Source organism: Eumetopias jubatus, unplaced genomic scaffold (genome assembly GCF_037043125.1).
Source record: "Eumetopias jubatus isolate StellerSeaLion01/CBP00866 unplaced genomic scaffold, mEumJub1_p1.0 scaffold_6, whole genome shotgun sequence".
Lineage (NCBI taxonomy): Eukaryota > Metazoa > Chordata > Mammalia > Carnivora > Otariidae > Eumetopias > Eumetopias jubatus.
The window spans coordinates 51110094-51131183 of NW_028274812.1; the positions used below are offsets into that span (position 1 = coordinate 51110094).

General features: G+C 44.5%; 1 protein-coding gene and 1 pseudogene across 1 annotated transcript in view; one reads left to right on the plus strand and one right to left on the minus strand.

Moving 5' to 3' along the window:
• Window positions 1-21090, plus strand: part of METTL24 (methyltransferase like 24) — a 95594-nt gene that overhangs the window by 22154 nt on the left and 52350 nt on the right. The window contains exons 2-3 of the mRNA XM_028104214.1: window positions 11823-11921; window positions 18561-18700. Coding sequence (XP_027960015.1) covers window positions 11823-11921; window positions 18561-18700 — 239 coding nt within the window. The remainder of the gene's footprint in view (window positions 1-11822; window positions 11922-18560; window positions 18701-21090) is intronic.
• On the minus strand, window positions 5500-5782 carry LOC114209982 (large ribosomal subunit protein eL37-like; annotated as a pseudogene).

Here is a 21090-nt window from a genome sequence, read left to right on the forward strand (position 1 = left end):
GCATTGGGAGGATTCAGTGGGGATGGGTACATAACAATGATAACCATCTTTTACCCAGTGCCTTTTAGGTTCCTGTATCAGTCAGGACAGGATAGGGTATGCTGCAGTAACAAACATCCTCAAAATTTCAGTGGATTAAAATAACATATAATATCTATATTAACAGGAAAACTAGGTATGGGGAAGAGAGAACTCTGAGACCTGGGATGGCAGCACGGAGTAGCAGAGCAAGTATCGGACTGGTGGCCTAGAGGCCTAGCTCTGAGCCAGCCCACCTCCTCCTACCTATGTAACATTGGTATGCCATTGCATCTCTCCAAGCTTGATTTTTGTCAATTATAATATAAAGGAGTTGCTCTAGCTCATCCTTGAGTTCTCTTATTTATTTATTTATTTATTTATTTTTATTTTATTTTTTTAAGTTCTCTTTGAATACAGTGATTCTCTACAAGGATGAAACAGGTAAAATTTAAAGCTAGAAGAGTTTCTGTCTTCTGGATTCTATAACATGTTTGTTTGTAAGCTCTTTCAGGTTGTTTGTTTTTCTTTAACATAAGGACCGTTAGTCCTCTTTTCTCAGACCATTAAGACACATGGTCAAAATTTTCATCAGCTTAGATCTGCTATATTTATTTGCACAATTTGTCCCCTTTACTCTTGTTATTTCCAGTCTGAAGTGAGAAAAGGTGACTGGGCCAGGGTTGGCTGCCACTTTGACAGTTTCACTTCTAACCTCAGGGATTCGCACTCTCATTCATCAGAGAGCTCTGAGTCCAGAGAGTTCCACGGTGGCAAACCCAATAATGATTGACCTCTGAAAAGGTCTGCTTCTTTCAGCAATTCTTCATGTTCCTGAAAAGGGCCGCTTAGTGATAAAGATTGTAGATCTTTCCTTCCATTTAGGTTTGAAGCTTAAGTGCTTTTGGTTCCAGAGTTGTCCAGCGAGCTTGCTCTGCCTTGTTTTATACTCTGGCAGCTTCCCACAGATGACAAAGAAACATTTATTGGGATGCTTCTACTTGTCAGGCGCTATAACTTACAGTGCATTCAGACTGAAGAATGTTCTGTAAGTATAGAATCATGAGAGGAATGTCTCAGAACTGGAGTCTTATCTCTAATTGTCAGTAGGATTCACTCAGGCTACCTCATGCTATATCACAATCAAAAGGGCCAGAGAGTGGCAATATGGACACTTTTAAAGTGACAAAAGAGTTAACAATGAATGAAAATATACTGAAAACTGAGACATACATACACACATACACACACACACACACACGTAATTGTGTGCGACTGATGGCTTATATTCAATGGGAGGTGATACCCTCATCAGGACACTGATGATGCCCTTGAGCCATGTGGTAAATGGTGGGTGGTTTGGCTGGCATCCTGGGCTCTGCTGTGCTGTTTTCCTTCTACCTGCCCTGGGCTGTCCTACTCACGGCAGAACACCTTATGTCTTGCTTGTTTATATCCTTTCTCAAAGGAGACTATTCAAGCACCATCCAGAGTCTACCACTGATTTCCAGGGAAGGTCTTGCTCCCCACCTATGTGCTGTGCCACACGACGCTGCTGTTCCACGTGTCAGCCTTTCGGGTGGCTGCAGGGTGCTGAAGATCTGTGATTCAGCTGCTCGGGTGTGGCCTCTGGGATGCATCCTTTCTGCCATGATCCCTCTTCCCCCGCACTTGGTGACTCTGGGTGACGCATTTTTAATTCTCTTTGGTAATGAAAATCACATCTTGTTTAGACTCTAGAACTAAAACACTTTCCCTGTAAAACGGTTGAGCAGCACTGAGCTTTACCATTGACAGACTTTCTGTGTTTCTGTGCAACATTGTGCCACAGAGCCTCTCTGAGGCTGAGAGGCTAATGGGGCATCTGCATGGATGTGACTGGCGGTTTTGGGATCACAGTGAGGGAGCCCATGGGGAGACTTGTGGTTTGGCCTGAGGCTTGAGGACTGAGGTGAGCTGAGAGCCACCAAAGAGGCCTTGGGCATCCCTTATGGACAACCCTGATTTCCAGGTGACCTTGTGGGGAGGATGGAGATGGCTGTGCAAGGATTGGGGGCACATCGCCTCTTTCCTCTCATAACCCCCATTCCCCTCTTCCCTTCTCAATTCCTTTCCCTCCATCCTAGTGGTTTTCCTGTCCTCCACCCCCCGCAACCTCTGCTAACTCTACTTCTCCTTTGGCCTTGGCAGCTACTCAGGATGCAAGGATCCTTGAAATGGGTTTATGGGGGTGCTGCAGAACTTCCATCCTGAGGCTGATGATTCAGGAACTGGTAAATGTTTGGGGGAGATGTTTTCTAACTGGAGCAAGTCCATGAGCTCTTAGCAGATTGATGTTGATTCAGATGATGTTAAGCTTCTAGGATTTTGAATTCCAGAAAGTCTGGGTCCCCTATGTGATTTGAATAGGGTGTGCACATATGTGGAAGTGTGCATTTATATATGTGTATGTGTGTGTGTGAGAGAGAGAGAGAGAGAGAAAGAGAGACAGAGGTAGTGAGTGAAAGAGAGGATCCTGAAAAATGTGATTCATGTTGTTTCTAAGTTCCTATTTGCTTTCTTAGGCAAACTTTCTTATATAATCTTACTTTCATAAGACAAATGAAACTCCTTCCTCCTTTCCTGGTTGATGTGATACCACAGTGAGAAACATGATTTGACATTTGAGTTCCTACTATGTATGCAGATGCTATATAGTTTCGACATCATGGAAACAAATGAGAACCTTTGTATTGCATTGGGTCTATCCAGGAATTTGGCTTCTCTTTCTACTGTCTATGATAAAAACCTAAAATACATTATGTTTTATTCTTTTAGCCATTCCCTTGTGCATTCCAATCTCATGCAAACTTGAACTATTTTGACATACACAGAAAAACGTGGGGAATTTAAAGATGTCAGTTGAAGAACAAAACCCAGCTCAAATTTGTTTGGCATGTCTTTCCAACTTACCGGGATAACTTAGAGATTAAATCAAGAGCTGAGCATCTATTCTTTCTTGTCCTTAATTCCTTCCTAAAAGTTCAGGGCCTGCTTGAATTATAGTGCATTTTTTCTTGTCAGAGCTGATTTGATTTCTGGTTCCCTTGCCTCCTGGCCTACACTCTGTGTAATGATGCAGAGGTGGCAGATTGATGGGCAAAGGATTCAAAATGCTGCTCTGGATTTGGGCTTCAGCATGTGTGCTGTCTGTTGCCAGAGGCATGTAGCAGATGGACTTGGAGAGGTGGGACTGGGCCTTCACAGGGACGGGACCTCATGGTAAGAGGCCCCTGTGGGATGGACTCTGCTTTTCCCACCTTGCCATTCGGACTCTGGCCTACTACTGAGGCCATCACAAGATTAATAGACTCTGCTTTTGTTGTGTTTAGTTTTGAATAATTTGAGTGTGATGTGTCTGGACATGGGTTTCTTTGAGTCTGTTTGGGGCTTGCCAAGCTTCTTAAGTCTTTAGGTTTATAACTCTTGTCAAATTTGGGCCTCTTTCAGCCATTGTATCTTTAAATAGAATATATATCTATATTTAGATATCTATATCTAGATATATCTGCATATATATCTAGATATATCTATATATATATATTTTTCCCCTGCACTGCATTTTTTTCTCTTCCTCCTCTGACATTCCAGTGACTAGAAGCTGGACTTCTTGATATTGCCTTACAGTTCCCTGAGGCTCTTTTCACTTCTTCTTCTTTTTTTTTTTTTTCCCTAATCATTTTTTTCTCTCTGTTGTTCAGATTGGATACTCCCTGTAGATCTATCTTCAAGTTCACAGACTGTTTCTTGTGTCCTATCCATTTTGCGGCTGAGTCCATTCGCTGAGATTTTTGTTTGGGTTATTGCATTTTTCCGTTCTAAAATGTCCTTTTGGCTCTTTATATCTCCCGTTTCTTTGCTGAGACTTTCTATTTTTCCGCTCGTTTCAAGATGTACGCTCTTACTTCTTGGAGTATTTCTATAATAGTTGCTTTTAAGTTTTTGTCAAATAATTCCAACATCTATGTTATGCCTGCATTGGCATCTGGGGATTGTCTTTTCCCCCACACCAATTGGGATGTTCCTGATTCTCCATGTGCTGAGTAGTTTTGGGTTATATCCTGGACATTTTGTATATTATATTATGAGTCTGAGTCATGTTTAAATACTATAGATAAGGTTGATATATTTGTTTTCCCAGACAGTCTGGTTGGATCCAGGCCTCAAATTTCAGCCGGCCTTCTGGGGATTGTGATTTCAATATCAGTCCTGTTTTTAAAGCCTTCGCGATGTTTTTTTTTTTTTTCCAATCTGTCCCACATGCATGCCACCCATTGTCCAGTCTGGGACCCTGCAAAGGTCTGTCACCTGGGTTCCCAGAGCCTTTGATATGCTAACTGGGGTCAGATCCATGTTCCTACATTTCAGGGGTGAGCCCCAGACTTCATAAACCACTTTATGGGGTTGCCTTCCTTTTCCACGATTTCCTCAGTATTACCCAGTTCCCTGTGGTTTCTGAACCTCTGGCCGGAAAGGTTGGGCTTTTGTTACCTCTGCTGTGCCTGGTGTTTTACTACATACTTCTGGTAACTGTGCCTGAGTCTAAGGCCAAGGTGTGGGAGAAGGAGAGAGAAAATACCGGGGACCCACCCCATCCTCTTGGGGTCACAGCCACAGATCGAAGAGTAAGCTTCCCTTTCCTCAGAGTTTTAGGTGCCTGTGGCTCTCCGCTTGGCTTCTACCACTGCAGTGGGATTGCCCAGGAGCTGGGATGCTAGAATGGCAAAAAGGAAGAAAAAAGACAGGACAAGATGGGGGATTTTCCCCACTCTCTCTGAGCATTAGGAGACCCCTTCCCTGCTGGAGCCTGAATGAGGGGGCTTCTCCTGACGCTTGTGGTCTGTGCCGATGCCCACTTCTAGTATGTGGCTGCCTTGAGGAGGGGCCAGGAGAGAGGGCCCCAGAAGAAAAAGCAATGGTGACCTCACTGCACGTTCTGAATTCTGGTCGTCTTCTTCACTCTGCCTGCTGGTATTTACTTTTCACATTCCTCAAATCACTGCTCCATACGTTCTGGCCAGGTTTTATTGCTGCATTCAGTATAAAACACAGGGTAGGGGGTGTGCTTACCCATCTTTATCCAGAACTGAAACTGAGATTCTTTTTTTTTTTTTTTTAAGATTTTATTTATTTATTTGACAGAGAGAGACACAGTGTAAGAGGGAACACAAGCAGGGGGAGTGGGAGAGGGAGAAGCAGGCTTCCTGTCGAGCAGGGAGCCCAAAGTGGGGCTCAATCCCTGGACCCTGGGATAATGACCTGAGCCGAAGACAGACGCTTAACGACTGAGCCACCCAGGCACTCCATGAGATTCTTTTTTTAAGTGAAATTTTTGCATGGAGTACCTGAATTTTAAATGTCACCACAACATGTGTAACTGACCCCTGTTCTTTTTTTTTTTTTAAACCAGAACACTTATTGTGTGACGAATCGTTGAAATCCTTAAGATGAACTGGATGCTGCCCTCTTGGGCTTAGGTGTTGTTCCTCTAGGGAATCCGTGCCCGAGTCTGCGGTATAAAATTTTAGCTGCCTCATTCGACCGGTCCCAGTGGTGTTTCGTCTCTTCGCCTTGGCACTCCGGTTCTACTTTCTCTTGCGCTCAGCAGGATAGCCACATCTGCCACGGTGGACTTCTGAGGGTGGTAGGCCTTCAAGCCACAGCGGCGGCACAATGTGTGTGTCTTATTGCGACGCTTTCCAAACGATGACGTCCCCTTGGTCATCTTGTTTCCGCGGCAGACCCCAAAGAGACCCCTGCTCTTTTGGAAGCAGGGCTAACTGTGAGAAAAAAGTTCAGGAGCATGTAGAGGGGAAGGTGTGTAAGCTGCCACCCCAGAGACGCCCAGAGCCCTGCACACTCACTCAGGCCAAGTCCTAAAAACCATGATTATCTAAGGGCATTACAGAAAGGTAGTGGCTGATGCTCGCATACTCTCAGCTGCACCTGGACCCGGGTTCTTCCCTGGGCCCTGTTTTGTGCCCCCCTCCCCCAACCCTACAACTCCCACAACCCACTTCTTCTTCTAAAAAGGAATAAACAATTTCCTTCAATCATTGTTTCCTGCCCACTAACAGATGCTCCTAATTAGCACACAATTGCAAAAAAAAATATATTTTGCTTGTTTTGGGTTTGTTTCTCAGAGAAAGCTTAGACTTCCCCAACATCAGCACATCAACACATGGTCAGTGGGTTGTTTAGTTTGACTCAAGGACTCACAACCGTGTTCTTTTCCACGGGCGTGACTGAAATGCAATCAATGGTTAGCCATCTCTCCCAATGGAAAATTGCTGGTTCTAAAACCTGTCAGGAACTTACTCACTTGTGGGAATGTGCATTTTGGGAGTACTGAAACTTTACAAAAAGATCGCACTCGACCAGCACGATAAAGAAACTGACCATTTGAATCACTCATCCTATAATTTCATCCCTAAAGAACTGTAGCATCAGAACACAGAGGAATGGACCATTAGTAGCCTTCCTTTGGCTTGTTTTATATTTGTATTTTACACAAATATGTTAAAAAATGCTCATGTAACTGATGGTGGTATGGTCCTTGTCTGACAGTTTCTATGGTGGCTCCATGAGGTCATTCATGTGTGCGGGGGAAACTGCCTGTGAAGGAGGAAGCTGTTATTCCAGATTTCAAGACAACGAAAACTTTGCACCAGGCAGAATCGATGGCTCTCTTTCCGGGTTATGGGTGGGTCTGCTTTTCTTAATAATTTTTTTTTTTTTTTTTAATGCAGCCAGTTTTGCTTGGGACTTGTGGTCTTGAATCAAGACATTCCTATTATGTGCATAAGTGTAGGCTGGTAGGCAAAAGAGTATTTTAAAACATTGCTTTATTTTTTGCACTATCTTCTAATAGTGAAATCTTGGAATTCAGTTTCTTTGGCCTGAAAGAATCATTTTTTTTTCAAGAAACAAATTTAATGCTGAAATCATAAATTATAAAAATATCTGAAAGCCTCATGGCTATGCTTGTTGTGGTCTTTTTGAACCAGGTCCATTATCTGTGTGCACTGGCTTGGACTGACTCAGTGATCACTTTTTTTTTTTTTTTTTAACCCCATGGGATGCAGAATCTCAGATGTCTGCAAAATAGCCCCAGAACAACATGAGTTAGCAGTATATATCTTCTGCTGTCCTTAATCTTAATTTTTGGAAATTTTTTCTCTGCACTCAGAACATACTAGAGGAAGCCAGCTCACTTTTCAATGCATGTTGTCTGGAGAAAGTGCCAGAGAAAGCCTTCACAAACAAAGTGGGGGCTGCTTCTTTCCCTCAGAAGTCTGGAACCCTGTCTTCCCTGAGCTGCCTGTCCATGTTGGGGGAGGGCCTCCTTTGTATGACTGGCCTGGTGGTTCAAAGGGCAGGACCATGGACTGCAAAGGAGTAGAGGGGTCCTCGTCCCTGCAATGGCTCAAGATGATGGCTACTTCTCTGTGGCAGCTCATTGTGTGGCCTCCATTTGACATTTTAGCCCAGGTCTGCTGGGGACAGCCAGCCCAGCCCCGAATGATAGTACAAGTACCCGCTTCTGCTGAAGCTGTTCCTTTACCCATCCTGAGAGGAAGCAGGCTGGCAGACAGGACTGGGAATCCCTGTTTCCACCTCCTGGGAGTGATGGGGGTAGGATCATTCTGGCCACATGCTGTTTGGAGCATATAGATAGCAGTGTATGCCGGCATTTAGGGAATTACTGGGGGATAAAATCATGATAAATTTTTTTTTAAAAGAAAAAGGTTTTTGGTTTGGTTTTGTTTTTGGCTTGTTATCTATGAAACACCAGCCACTGGTGTTTTAAGGTGCTCAGAGAATTCTGTCGGCGGGATGTTTGGAAGGACAAATATTGATGTGTGTGCTAGAGAATTAAGACAAATGATAATTGAAAGGGATGATAAAAGCTAGTGGTTTCCTTGGGGAAATAATCACGAACTGCTGTCAGACTGATTCCAATAAGAATATTACTTTATGTGAAATGTTTTTTAAACAGCTCAACCAAAGCATTAAGCTGGATTACTTCTAGGGCATCTCTTCGCTGTATGTTTCTACTGTACCTCCACCTGAGATTCCTCAGCTGCTCGTCACTGTTCCGGCTGCCATGTTGAGCTGCGTCATGGTCAACACTCGGTTGGAAATGAGAAATATCAGATTGCAATAGGATCCTGTTTGCCGGTCCTGAAGATAATTCTATAGTTTTACCATATTGATTCACCATGCGGATTCATTCTTATTGATCTGTGAAGTTATTTATGTGTGTTTGCTCAGGTTAAGCGGCTCCTGCTGTGTTTAGGGAATCTCTTTAAGGAAGCTTTAGGGCTTCTTGCGGTGGAGACTGCTTGCCACAATTTGCATTTGCATGTTTTGGCATTTATGTTGGGGTTATGCTTGGGTCCTCCATCTCTTTGTGACCCCATTTACCCTCTAGAGATATCTGTCAGAGCCCCTACCTAACTGCATTGCATTTATTGGGTTAAAGCTATATTAAATTATCCTGTGTTAAATTGTAACCCAGAGCCTGGCACGAGGCACGAGTGTCCACTGAATGAATGAATGAATGACGCCCTGGTCAAGTCTCATTGCCTCTTTCCAAAGGAAGAGATGCAGGAGACCTTCCATTTGCCTCTCCAGATCCACTTTCCACCCTTCTCTTCCTGTTCTGCACCCCCAGGGGCTGACTAACCGTAGCCTCCCTCTTCTCTGCCACCTTTTGCCTTTGACAGCAAGTGTGGGTATATAATAGGACTGGATGTGCCAGGATTGCTTTGTTCCTTTATTGAATGCCTTCTCCACACAGTGTCTCACTCTGGGTTCCACAAATTCCTTCTTGTTCCTTCAGGCTGAGGGTTTGTGAGGGCTCTCTGGTGCTGCCAGCCGTGGGTATTGCATTATTCCTTACGGGTTTCCTTAAACGTTTGTAAATAGTTTTCCTATTAAATTCTTCTCAGATTAACTGGTGGGAAGGAGCCCACTGTATCCTGCTAGAACTCTGACTGATATTTACCCAGGTCACCCAGATGACAAAGTTAGTTGTAATCTAGAATCCCTAATCTGTGTCTCTTGCATTATTTCAAGTAAACACTTTCTTCTAGGCCAGTCTGCCTCCAAATTAGAATCAAATAGAGCAGGGGTCAGCAAACTACAGCCGTGTGGGCCAAATCCAGCCTGTAACCTGTTTTTGTAAATGGAATTTTACTGGAACACAGCCACGACCATTGGTTTACTCACTGTCTGTGGCTGCTATCGAGCTATAGCAGGAGGTGAAGAATTGCAACAGAAACTGTATGGCCTGGAAAGCCTAAGCTGTTTGCTGTTTCACCCCTTGTAGAAAGAGTTTACTGATCCCTGATTTCAAGGAAGACCGTCATGTGTGAACTTTATTATTTTTATCAAGAGGCTCCTGGGCCAGATGCTGGGGGGCACTTGTGAGTGGTCATAGGATGAAGACATGGGGAGTTTTAAACGCCAGGACTAGACAGGTTTGCCCAAAGAGCACTGTGTTGTGGCAGCTTGGCAAGGCACTCCCTCATGTGATATGAGAAGAACGTGACCAAACAAAACTGGGAGGTATTTGTATTTAAATGTGCTTATAATGTATGATTTCATAATTAAATAATTTCCCAAAAAGAATTGCTCTCCCTAATGTTTCAGCATCTCCCTGTCAAAGTTACCAGACTGCCCTTTGTGGGAGAGTCCAGGTTTTGCTCATATCTGTGTAGACCTCTGTCTGGCGCAGAGTGACTGATACTCAGTATTGTTTGACCAAATGGTAATCAGCATCTACTTCAGAGAAGGGGAAAAAAGTAGGGGGGTGGTGGTGTACGGTATTAACTGGGAAGATATATTAATGTTCTCAGGCTTTCTCTGATTAGAGTCTCCGCTCAACCTTCACAGAACAAGAACAGCTATAAGAAGAGGCTGTATACCCAGAAAAGGTGCCCCTCAGGGCAGACTGGCTGCATCACTTGTGGGGTTCGGTACAAAATGAAAATGTGAGGCCCCTTATTCCAAAATTATTAAAGAATTTCCAGATAGTATCAGCGTATCAGTAGAGCATTGAGCCCAGCACAGCCCCTCTAAGACGACACAGGTCGCACGCCCGGGAGACTGGCAGCTGAGAAGAAGGCAGCCTGTGGGAGATCAGTGAGGATTCGTTAAGTCTAGAGAACCGCAGGGCGCTCAGCTACTACAAGGAGGTGCAGACCTGCATTGCTCAGAGTTCTGGAGGTTGGAAGTCCAGGGTCGGGGTACAAGCAGAATTGGTTTCCAGGAAAGGCCCTCTTCTGGGTTGCTGCCTTCTCGCCATGTCCTCCCATGGGGGAAGGGGCTAGAGAGCTCTGTGGGATCTTTTATGTAAGAGCACTAATAGCATTCAGGGAGGCTGTACCTTCATAACCTAAGCACCTCCCAGAGGCCCCCCTGCCTAATACCATCACATTGGTCATTAGGATTTCAACCTGTGAATATGGGGTGGGGGGACACGCACACATTCAGACCATGGTAATACCTGAGTGAAGAACAATGTGTTTACATGAACGGTCCATTTATCTGTCCCCAGAAACTTACCTTGCCTCCTTCCTCATCGTAAAAGCGGTTTAAGGGCCCAGTCTAAGCACCGTGCCAGAACCCCTACGCCAAGACACCCAGAGTCTTTCCTTATGTCAGACATTCACCGTGCCAGCTGCCGGGGCTTCTCTCCACCCACCCGCTTCCCCACCCCCACACCCTGAGCCCTACTCTCCCGGTTAGAATCACAGCGAGCCTCTGGGAGGCTTCTAAGCGGTGGTAACTATGGGTGGGGGACTTTGAACTCGAGGAAGGACTTCATGGCTAGTGCTTCCCTTCAACTGGGGGGATCCCACTTTTGTTTCTTGCAGACCACTGCGATCCCTAACCCTTCATCCATCCCATCACCCTTGCTACAAAAGGGGGCCTAGTGTTCATCTCTAACCGCTCTGCTTGTGGGAGCTCCTCACGTCCTCTGCTGAAAGGTGGCAGCCCCTTGGGGCACCTGGGCAGCTCAGTCGGTTAAGCATCTGACTCTTGATTTCAGCTCAGGTTGTGATCTCTGTGTCGTGGGTTCCAGCCCCGCATTCAGCTCCACGTTGGGTGTGGAGACTACTTTAAAAAAAAAAAAAAAAAAAGGTGGCAGCCCCTTGCTAGAAGGCCACCCTTGTCGGCGCTGGTGGGGACAGCTTCAGGGTCCTCTCCTGCAGGTGCACAGCCCCAGATGCCTGGCATGCTGAGATCTGGAACACCAAGGGGTGCCGCCCCATCTCCCTGTGCTGGGGAAGGCGCCCAAGCGCCCTAAGGATTTCAGGCATTATGATGCCTCAACAACAAAACTGTCCCTTAGGGAGGGGCAGAGTTCTGAAGCTCTAGAAGCTTTGGAAACCGTAGTAGATAGGGGAGTTTTCCTTCGAATGGGGAGTGGCACTGTGTCATACAAAGCCACAGTTGGGAGAGCCTGATGGAGTCAAGTGGAGTTTGCTCTGGATCAGAAATCAGATGTCTGCAGGCCTTTGCAGTCTTTTGCTTAACCCAGTAGCTGGGCTTACTCAGGACCTGTTTGCTTCCCTGTGACTGTTGTGACCTTAATGACAACAGCTCCAGACAGGCTCCCCACCGCCTGTGCTGACACGTTCGTTTTGCAAGCAGCTAAAGCAGAGGCGCAGCCCCGCTGATAGTCTGTGTTCTTGTCACCCCCACTGTGAGCGCCTCCACCCTTTACACATGGACCTGTTTTCTCTCTTTTGCAGGGTCCCCGGTGGCATATAGATCTCCAGCCATGGGCGGGTCCTGCTCAGTCCCTGGATGAAGAAGTCTTGAGGTTCCTGAGATACATCAGCACCCCCCAGGTTGTATTCCAGGTGCAAGTGGGTTTGGAAACCCTGCGAAAGATGCTGAGCAGCCCCCTTTAAAAAAGGGTTTGATCAGTGAGGGGGTGGGGAGGTTCTCAGGGACTCCTGGGAGGGACTTGGTAAGGACAGAGTTTCTGAGGCCTTGCTGCTTAAATTTATCCACTTACTTAGAGGCAGATAAGATGCCTCCCATTTGCTTCAGCATCTTCTGCCTTCCAAGGGTATTGTCATCTTGAAATATTTTAATGATTCATCCCGACGTGTTTTAAAGATCCACTTTAGCAAATTGCTTTGGAAAGCCATTTGAAGCGACAGATTCATGCCCGTGAGTAGGCAGTCAAGTGTGTCACAAAACAAAACCATCATCTGGAGGTTCAAGTTCCATTTTGTATTTGGAGGAATATGCCTTTTCACTCTTCTCCCACAGACGCTTGGCAGACCGAGACCCGCTAGGCCAGAGAGCCGAGGAGATGTTGCAGGCAGTCTGAGAAGCTACCGAATCCAAAGGCACTCAGTTCTTATTGCACTGAAAATCATGATGGAGCATCGGCCTTTATTAGTCACTTAACACACTGTGACAGCTCCCGCCTAGGCTGAGTCTGTGCCCCCAGCAAGGAAAGGGACTGTCCACTAAGCAGAGTCTATGGCTCTTGACACGCCAATCAGGAGATTTCCATCCTCAAGTAGCCTGATCCCGGGGACAGAGAGACAATAGAAAAGATCAAAGCCCAAGGGAAACTTTGCCCTGAACTGAGAGGTGTTAGGAAATTAGGAACTCACCCTGCCTAGAAGGTACGTAGGCCCACTGGGAAGGTGCCCTGGGGGGCTGGTGTGGCACTGGAGGCCCCAGGCTCTCTTGGTGCCCCTCCAGCCCACTGGTTCTGGGCATCCTACTTCTCCTCCAACACCTTCCTGGCAGCAGAGCCCATTTTTCATCTGTGGAGAGAATATGTTTCTAGATCTTTGGAAGGCTAGTTTAGGGGTAAAAGAAAGTCCCATTTTTCATATGATGCAGTCAGACAATTGGATCTTAGTATCTGTCACCTAGACATGGAAATTAAAGCTTGTTGAATTAATCATGAGTTATGTAGGATGATAAATTGATCCCTGTGCTTTACATAATTTCATCTTATTTTGCTGCTGCAAATTAATTTGGTGGACTTTCATAGACTTAATTAAAATGTTGAAATTTTAATTTTATGGTTTGGTTTTTACATGAAGGACCTCTTGACTGCTACTTTTTTTTTTTTTAAAGAATTTATTTATTTATTTGAGAGAGAGAATGAGAGACAGAGAGCATGAGAGGGAGGAGGATGAGAAGGAGAAGCAGACTCTCTGCTGAGCAGGGAGCCCGATGTGGGACTCGATCCCGGGACTCCAGGATCATGACCTGAGCCGAAGGCAGTCGCTTAACCGACTGAGCCACCCAGGCGCCCTTGACTGCTACTTTAAGAAGCCCTTAAGACACCAGAGAAAAATGTGAGGTGTTAGCCTTATGAATTTGAGAACTGTGGGCTCCACCCCCCAAAATAAATTGTCCAAGTAGAAGTCTCCAAATTCCATTTTATATGTATTTCAGGTTAATGTTCTGTAACTTATAAAAGGCATATTTACTTAGAAGAAGCTCATGAGGCATGAAAGGGTTATTTCAAGCCCCTCTTGGATTTTTCCCATGAGTTATACTTTGAGAGGAGAAACATTTTGAGGGGAAAAGAAAAGCATCCTACAATGTAGCCTGATGTGACCCTGGGCAATTTATTTTGCTTCTTTGGCTCTTACTGTTCTGATCTTGAAAAGGAAGAGAGTTATTAAATTATTTCTTAGGTTTCTCCCAGTTCTGTGAGCTTATACTCTGCCGAGAGTAGTATAGGATCATCATTGACTAAGTATTTTTGAGCACCTACTTCGTGCCAGGAGCTGTGCCAGGCCCTGGGAATACAGTTTCTGCCCTCAAGCAGCTAAGAAACTAGTTGGGAAGGTAGATAAATGGACATATTATTCAGCTTGATGAGTGTGACAATAAAGATCTGGTTGTTGAAGCTCACTAGAAGGATTTTCATCCTCCAGAAAAACTGAGGTAAAGTTCTAGATCTCACAGCGGTTTTGTAATCAGGGGTCGTTTTGCCCAGGCGAGGTCCTATGTTTTCTGTACTTCTAAGTCACTGGGAAGCCAGCAGGTGGGAGCTCATCAGAGGTGACACTAACTGATTCTTAATCAGAATCTTTTGCTAAACAGTGTTCCCTCCCCCTCTCTATGCAATGCAGAGGTTTTTGGTTTTTTTTTTGTTGTTGTTCTGTTTTTTTGGCTGTTTTGGGGGCTTAGCCTTCATTTAGAACTCATCTTGACAAGGAAAGCCTACAAAACTGGAAGAATATTAGAGTCACTATTCCCTAAAATTTGCACACAGTTAGCAGTAGTGAGTCATAATGGGCCAGGGAGGAAAAAAACCCTCTGAAGGTACTAAAGCAAATTCTACCCCCATCCTCTTATGCTGCTTTTTTAAAATTAAAAAAAAAAAAAAAGATCTCCCTCAAATCTGTGTTCAAGCTTGCGCAGCAAGGCCCGGCATTTGATGTGTGCATCACCGATGTATTCATTCCTCAAGTCAGCAGGCATTTGTTAAACACCTGGTGGCCGGCAGTGACTAGGGTGGACAAGCCGAATCCAATACCGACACATACTGGCAGACAGCTGGGATGCGAGAGTTGTGTGCTCTCTAACGGGGGTGGGGGTGGGGTACAGATGGGTGGGGGAGTTTCCCCAGACCAGGGGAGCTTAGAAACAGAAACACAGGGCAGGGGACAGTGCGGCATTAGACCTCAGTGGGGTGGCACCCCTGGACTTGTACATTGTGGTGGCCCTGATGGCACGAGACACTGAGGTCCTGAAGTTTTAAGGAAACACCAGAGGATGGGATGTTTGGTAGAGTGTGCACAACATCGAGCTCAGTTTAATTAGGTATTGTTTTCTAATGTCAAAGACCAGAATTACATCTCTGAGTTCCAGAGTCGATGATACGCTGTCTGCTGCTAACAAGAAATGGTTAAATCATAAACACAGTGCTCTGTTCTAAGGAAAGGCTCCAGATCCAGCTTTTTATGGCCACCCCCAAACCATATGCCTCTAGGAAGCAGGCCTTGCAGCACAAAATTAAGTAACAGTTGCTGTTTTAAAAAAGAAAAAATAGATTTTAAAACATTATCTGTCTATCCATCCATCCATCTATCTATCTATCTATCCATCCATCATCCATCCATTTATCCATCCATCCATCCATCCAATCATCTACCCATCTATCTATTTGTAAGAATAACATAAAAATCCAAGCCCTGGAGATGCAGACTTTACAACTTTATAACAATCATATCTGTTATATTTACTGCTACACACACACACACACACCCCGGGATAAAAGCAACAAAAATACAACTCTTTCCTTAAATTTTGCCTTTCAAAATAATGGCATTACATAAACATGCAAATGATCATTGAAGTGATTCTGCCAGAAGTCCCCAAATTTTAAGGGCTCCCTTTGCCAGATTCTGCTTATGGGTTGCCAGAAATTCTGTTCCATCTTTTGAGATACCAAATGAAATGGGAATAAACTAATCCCTTTATGGGCTGCCTGGCTGGCTCAGTCGATGGAACATGTGACTTTTGATCTCGGGGTTGTGAGTTCGAGCCCCACATTGGATGTAGAGATTAAAAAATAAGTAAGTAAATAATATTTAAAAAAAATAAATGAATCCCTTTAAGTTAAATAACTAAGATGCATTTCAGAAAATATTTTTTCCTGGAGTCTCTTCTCCTTTGTCCAGGCCTAATTTGCTAAAATTACAAGGGGAATTAGAGAGAGAGAACATAATTACTGGAGTTGGGGCTTAGCTAGGAGTTACTGCCCTCAATTATTTTGCCTGCAAGAGTTTCTTGAAGCCCTGGCCAGAAATCTTAATGAGAAAGTTTGAAAAATCAATATTTAATTAATTTTTAGGAGCTGAATTTTACCGAGTACTCCTAGTTGTTTTCAAAAGCTAATGTCTACCAGTGAGATGGTTAATAAATGGTTAAAATGGAAAAACTCCTGTGTTATATTTTTGAGCGAGGAGAGGAAAGGGCAACATTAGCAGAGAGATTGAATGGAAAAGAATGTCTTTTCAGCAGGGATATATCTGTGCAAGATGAAATCTGCGGAAGAAGAAGAAATGCTTGAAGTGTCAGCTTTAATAGACTAAAACTCTCCTCCCCAACATTGAAAGGAAGGGCAGCTGAACTCAGTGCCCTGAACCTTGACCCTTATTATTTCTGATTCTTGGAGGCCCCTCCCTAAGTGTCATTGCCTGCGTGGCTGGCTTTTTGCTAGGGGTGGGTTTGGAGGGGTTGCTGTTTTCATTTTAAAGCTCAGTCCCAAGTGTGGCCTCCTCCCTGAATTTGCTAAGGCGCAGGTGAGGCCAGGCTGGATCATTTCAGTGGGGCTTTACAAAAGGGTGTCTGTAAACTCACAGGACCACCTGCAGAAGAATCACCTGGAGGAGTGTATTAAAATGCATGTTCCCAGGCATCCGCCTCAAAGATTCAGACTTTACAGATCCGGAGTGGGCCTCAGGAATCTGTATTTTCAAGTACCTCCCGGATCCACCAGAATGTAGGTGGACCACACCTTGAGAAACATGGCGGGAGAGGCGAGACTTAAGTTTCAGTGGTGTTAGGAGAAAGTTAGGAACAAGAACCTGTGAATGTCCGTATCCTGTTCTGTGATTAGGGAGGTTCTTAGGGAAGAGTACACACAAAGAAATGGGCATCATCATACCACTTTAATAAAAGTACTCTAGGAAGCTGCCCTAGAGCGAATGGGACAGGCTTAGGAGGTCCAGCTATGCTTTAGGGGCCTACAGAACTGCCTAACTGACCACCTGCAGGGTGTCAGAGCGTGGGGCAGAGCGACAATGAAGGTGCCGATGTTTAAGGCACAGTAACCTGCCCACTACTAACACGGGCCCAGTGAACACATCGAACATTGGTTAATTAGATTAGCAGTTTTTCCTCCCTTGGTGGGTGAGTGGGGCCTAGGAAGTGGGCAGACAGAGGCACAATTTCCACTTATCGGTGGGAGAATAGTAAGAAGTGAATTATACAAATTAACATGTTGATGCACCCACTTAATAAATGTATTCTGTAATAGTTGCTTGAGAGAAGATTCAATTCCATTTTCTATTATTTTTTCCCTTTAAGCAGTGATAAGACATCAGTTGAGGGAGAAGAATACATATATAGGGTTTCATATTTTAAGCTTCCCTCTAAATTGTCCAAATCCTAGCAATGGACTCTCTCCTTTATCTCTGATAAATAGCGCTGGATGATTTTTCCAGGCCAGCAGCCCTAGATTATGGCACGAGTAGGGGAGATGCCATATCCATTGAATGGGCTCCGTTTATATAAGCTATTCAGATTAGAATTTTGGAAGCTCCATTGAATAAAATAATTGGGCAAACTTAGAGTATCTTCTTCAGAAGAAAATAATTTGCTGTTATGTTTTCCAGTGAATCAGAGCAATGAACCTGAGAACATCGTTTGCACATGGAGTGCTCTGTTGTTCATAATGTGACAGCCAGAGCTGCTGCATGATTCATGGAGCATCATGATGATGATGGGCATTTTGAGGGGTTAGGGGGAAAACTGATGCTCAGTAATGTAATACTGGCCATAGAAGAATACCTTGGTCACAGAACCTGCTTTCTTTGGTTCCAGCAGCCTCAGGCATGCACACTGTGCCAGCCTTAAACACAAGTCAGAATTCCTTATACAGGGTCTTAGCTTAATGTGCATTTGAAATCAGAGACTTGCTTCTGCTTGATTTAGATACATGTTCCCTTTGGTTTCCTTATCTAATTTTGATGGATGAGTTAAAAGAAGCGCTTTGGTTAGCTCAGGAAGAGCTTCCTTTCTGCGTGGGGCTCTTGCTCTTCTCCCCTAGGAGGAAGCTCATTAGTACACTGTTTCACAAAGAAATGGTTTGGGGAACAGGGATGACAAATTCATTTCACTTGGCCCTTGATCAGCTGTTTACCTGGGATAACGCATGCTACCTTTCTGGACCACGGTGGTCCCAGCTTATCTGCCTGAGATAAGGAATTGATAATCTGTATCCTTCTGAGACCCGTGCCCACCATCATATCTTAAAACTTCCTGTAGGAACACTGTGAGTTATAGACCTCGGTGTTTTGCCAGCACTGTTCTCCATGTCTGGAATGCCCTTGATCTCAGCTTCTTGGTCAACTTCTGTTCATCCTCCAAGGCTAACACACCTCTGCAAAGCCTTTCTGGATCCCTCCTCTCCGCCACCTTTGCTCCTGACTTGTTCGCCCTTGCTCACTCTGTGCTATACAGCTATAGTAGCTCTCAGCTTCCCTTCAAGCCTACCTGTAGTCTCCACAGGTTTCCTTCTAGATCCAGTGTTTGGAGTTCCTCTGAACATTTGACAGCTGTCTTGTGTTTCCCTGGGGAAAGGAGTAGTTAGCAGTGGAGAAGGATGTAACTCTCCTGTTATGGCTTTCAGGGACTGGGGAAGCAGTTACTCCCTACCTGCCATTTATCATCCAACACTTTAAATTATTCATATTGATTTCTAATCCTTACAGATTGCATGCAATCACATGAGCACAGACAGCCTCGCTACTGACTCCAGCCCTGCAAAGAAGCCTTGGTCAGTCTGTCTTGATGACAGGTTTGGCTTAGCTCATCAAATCCGCAGCAAGCAATGCCGCCTCTACTCTTTAGGGTAAGTGCATTCTGTAGTGGAAGAACACAAAACACTCTTGCAAGTGGCCAAGGCTTTTTCAGCAACACAAAGTTATGAACGGTCGTGGTGTGTAACAGGTGCTATACTTTGCCTCCTGCCATCATTTCAGACCCCTCTGGCTGATATGTAACTGTGGGCACTGCACTTACAGATCACCAGAAGTGGCCGGGGGCCATTTTCTCTCCCACTGGGCTAGTGGCAAGTTGGCAACTTCAATTTTCAGCATGATGATGATCCTCTTGGTGAAGCCAATGATTTCCAGCTGGAATTATAGCATCCTTATTACAAAGAAAGAGATGTTAAGAATTAAGAGAAAGAAGAACAGCAAGCATATTAGAAATTCTATACACACGATGAGTGACCCAAGATAAATGGCACTGTTGTTGGATTTTTATGTTTCAGGCCAATGGTAAATCTGTGTGTACTTTACATTAAAAAGAAAGAAAAGGGAATTCTTGTGAAAACAGTGTGATTTTGTCAAAACTGTGGGAAATATTAATATTCATTTATTCAGGCTGAGAATGACCTAAATATACAAATGGATTTAGAGAGCCTTCTCCAAAAGGGCAAATATAAAGTAATGAGACTATTTCACCAATTACAGTAGTACTCACATCCAGACCTGAACTTACAAATATGTGCCTCAAAAAAAGGCAGAGAAGAGTTATTTTTATTGGGAATACCCTATTCCACAGACTCTTTGTGGAAGCTATGTGATGAGGTTCTTAGGCAAGTCCCTTGAAGTCCATTACAAAAGTACTGGGGACCCTAACAGGTGTCTTGGGCTTGTTTCTCACTGATAGGTTTCAGCACTTCTGTGATTTACATTCACGTACATGAGTAACAACTCATGAATCCTAGAAGATAAACGGGGGGGAGCAGGGGGCAGACATTTGGGTATGTGCCCAGAGGATCACCATCATTGTCAAACTTTACCAAACAAGAATTCTTAGTTACAGTCATTGTGAACTTTTTGTAAAAACGAAAGGTTCAAATAAGAGTTTCAGGATAATGGAACCATTCTTCTATAGGTTCACTGAAGAGTCAGTATCAACAAGGGAGCTTGGTACACACAGTAGGCACTCAATATATGTTTGCTACATAAATGATTGCTCCAGGTAAGGAGACTAGGGAGAGACGCTGGTTATGTTGTGATTTAAACCAGGAGGCTGAGGCTTAGGAAATTAGTTGCTCAGCCACTTGATTAGAACAGAGGGGAGCCCACCAGCTATGCTTCAAGCTTATAGAAAGAATGGGAAGTTTTGACAGTAGCCTTTATTTTCTATCATATTAAAAATGTATGAAAGTAGGTCATAAAAGTAATTGCATAGTACCACATGCAAATTGGAGATCTCAGCTTGGTCCTGTTTTCCTGCTCTGAACTGCCTTTATATTTTACTTATTATTTTACAATCTGGAATAATTTCATTTAAAGCATATCCCTGAGTAAAATGAACCTGGGAAAGCTGTTGCCGGGGTGAGGGGGATTCTTTAAAATTCCTTTTTGCTTTCCTTAAACGTCAGAGCCATTAGATAAGATAGTTCTGCTCTAAGATTTCAGATGACTTCATGTAAAAAGGTAGTTTCTTACTTTCATTGAAATGTTCACTATTCAAACAATTTTATAAAGAGCACATAGGAACAGTTGAATTCTGCTGGGAACAGACGTGACTAGATTATAAGGGCCAACATTTGATTCAAAACCAAAAAAATGCTTAATTGAAAACTGGAAACTAAAAAAAATTTTTCAGATGGGTAAAAAAAAGGATGCTTTGGATTGTGGATGTGCAAGGAGGTTGCCCTGTGACTCAGGACTGAGAGTCAGGACAAGCCTACCCCCTTCTCAGGTGAATTCCTTGCCTGGAGACAGGTAAATAGCCAGCTGACAACATTCCTTTTGATGCTGAGGGAAGAAAGAGACCCAGGCCAGAAGCGGTGGTCCTGAAATGAGGCACAAGAATGGGGGATGTGGGGCCTGGATTCTCAGTGTTCGGGAGTATTGGGGTAGTTGCAAGATGGCAGGGAGGGCAGGTGGCAGGTGGGTCATGGGGCCCCTACACCAGGCCAGTATATGCTCTCAGCCCCAGGACTCTGGTAGTAGCAAGACCAGGTCACTGCTGTGCCCAGTCATTCCCAGGCCGACTGAGGATGACGGATAAAGCCGCGGCTCAGGGTAACCTTCCTAGAGAGGAGGAGAGATCTGAGGACAGAGGAGCAGAAGACAAAGGCTGCATGTCTTTCCTCCATCCCAAGAACTAAAGCAGGAATCACCTCCATCTTATCTCCGAGTCTGGAATGTCTTTCCAGGAGTCAAAGCTTTTTATTCTGCAGTTAATGTAAAAGCATCTTTTCCGGGAGAGTGCACTCTG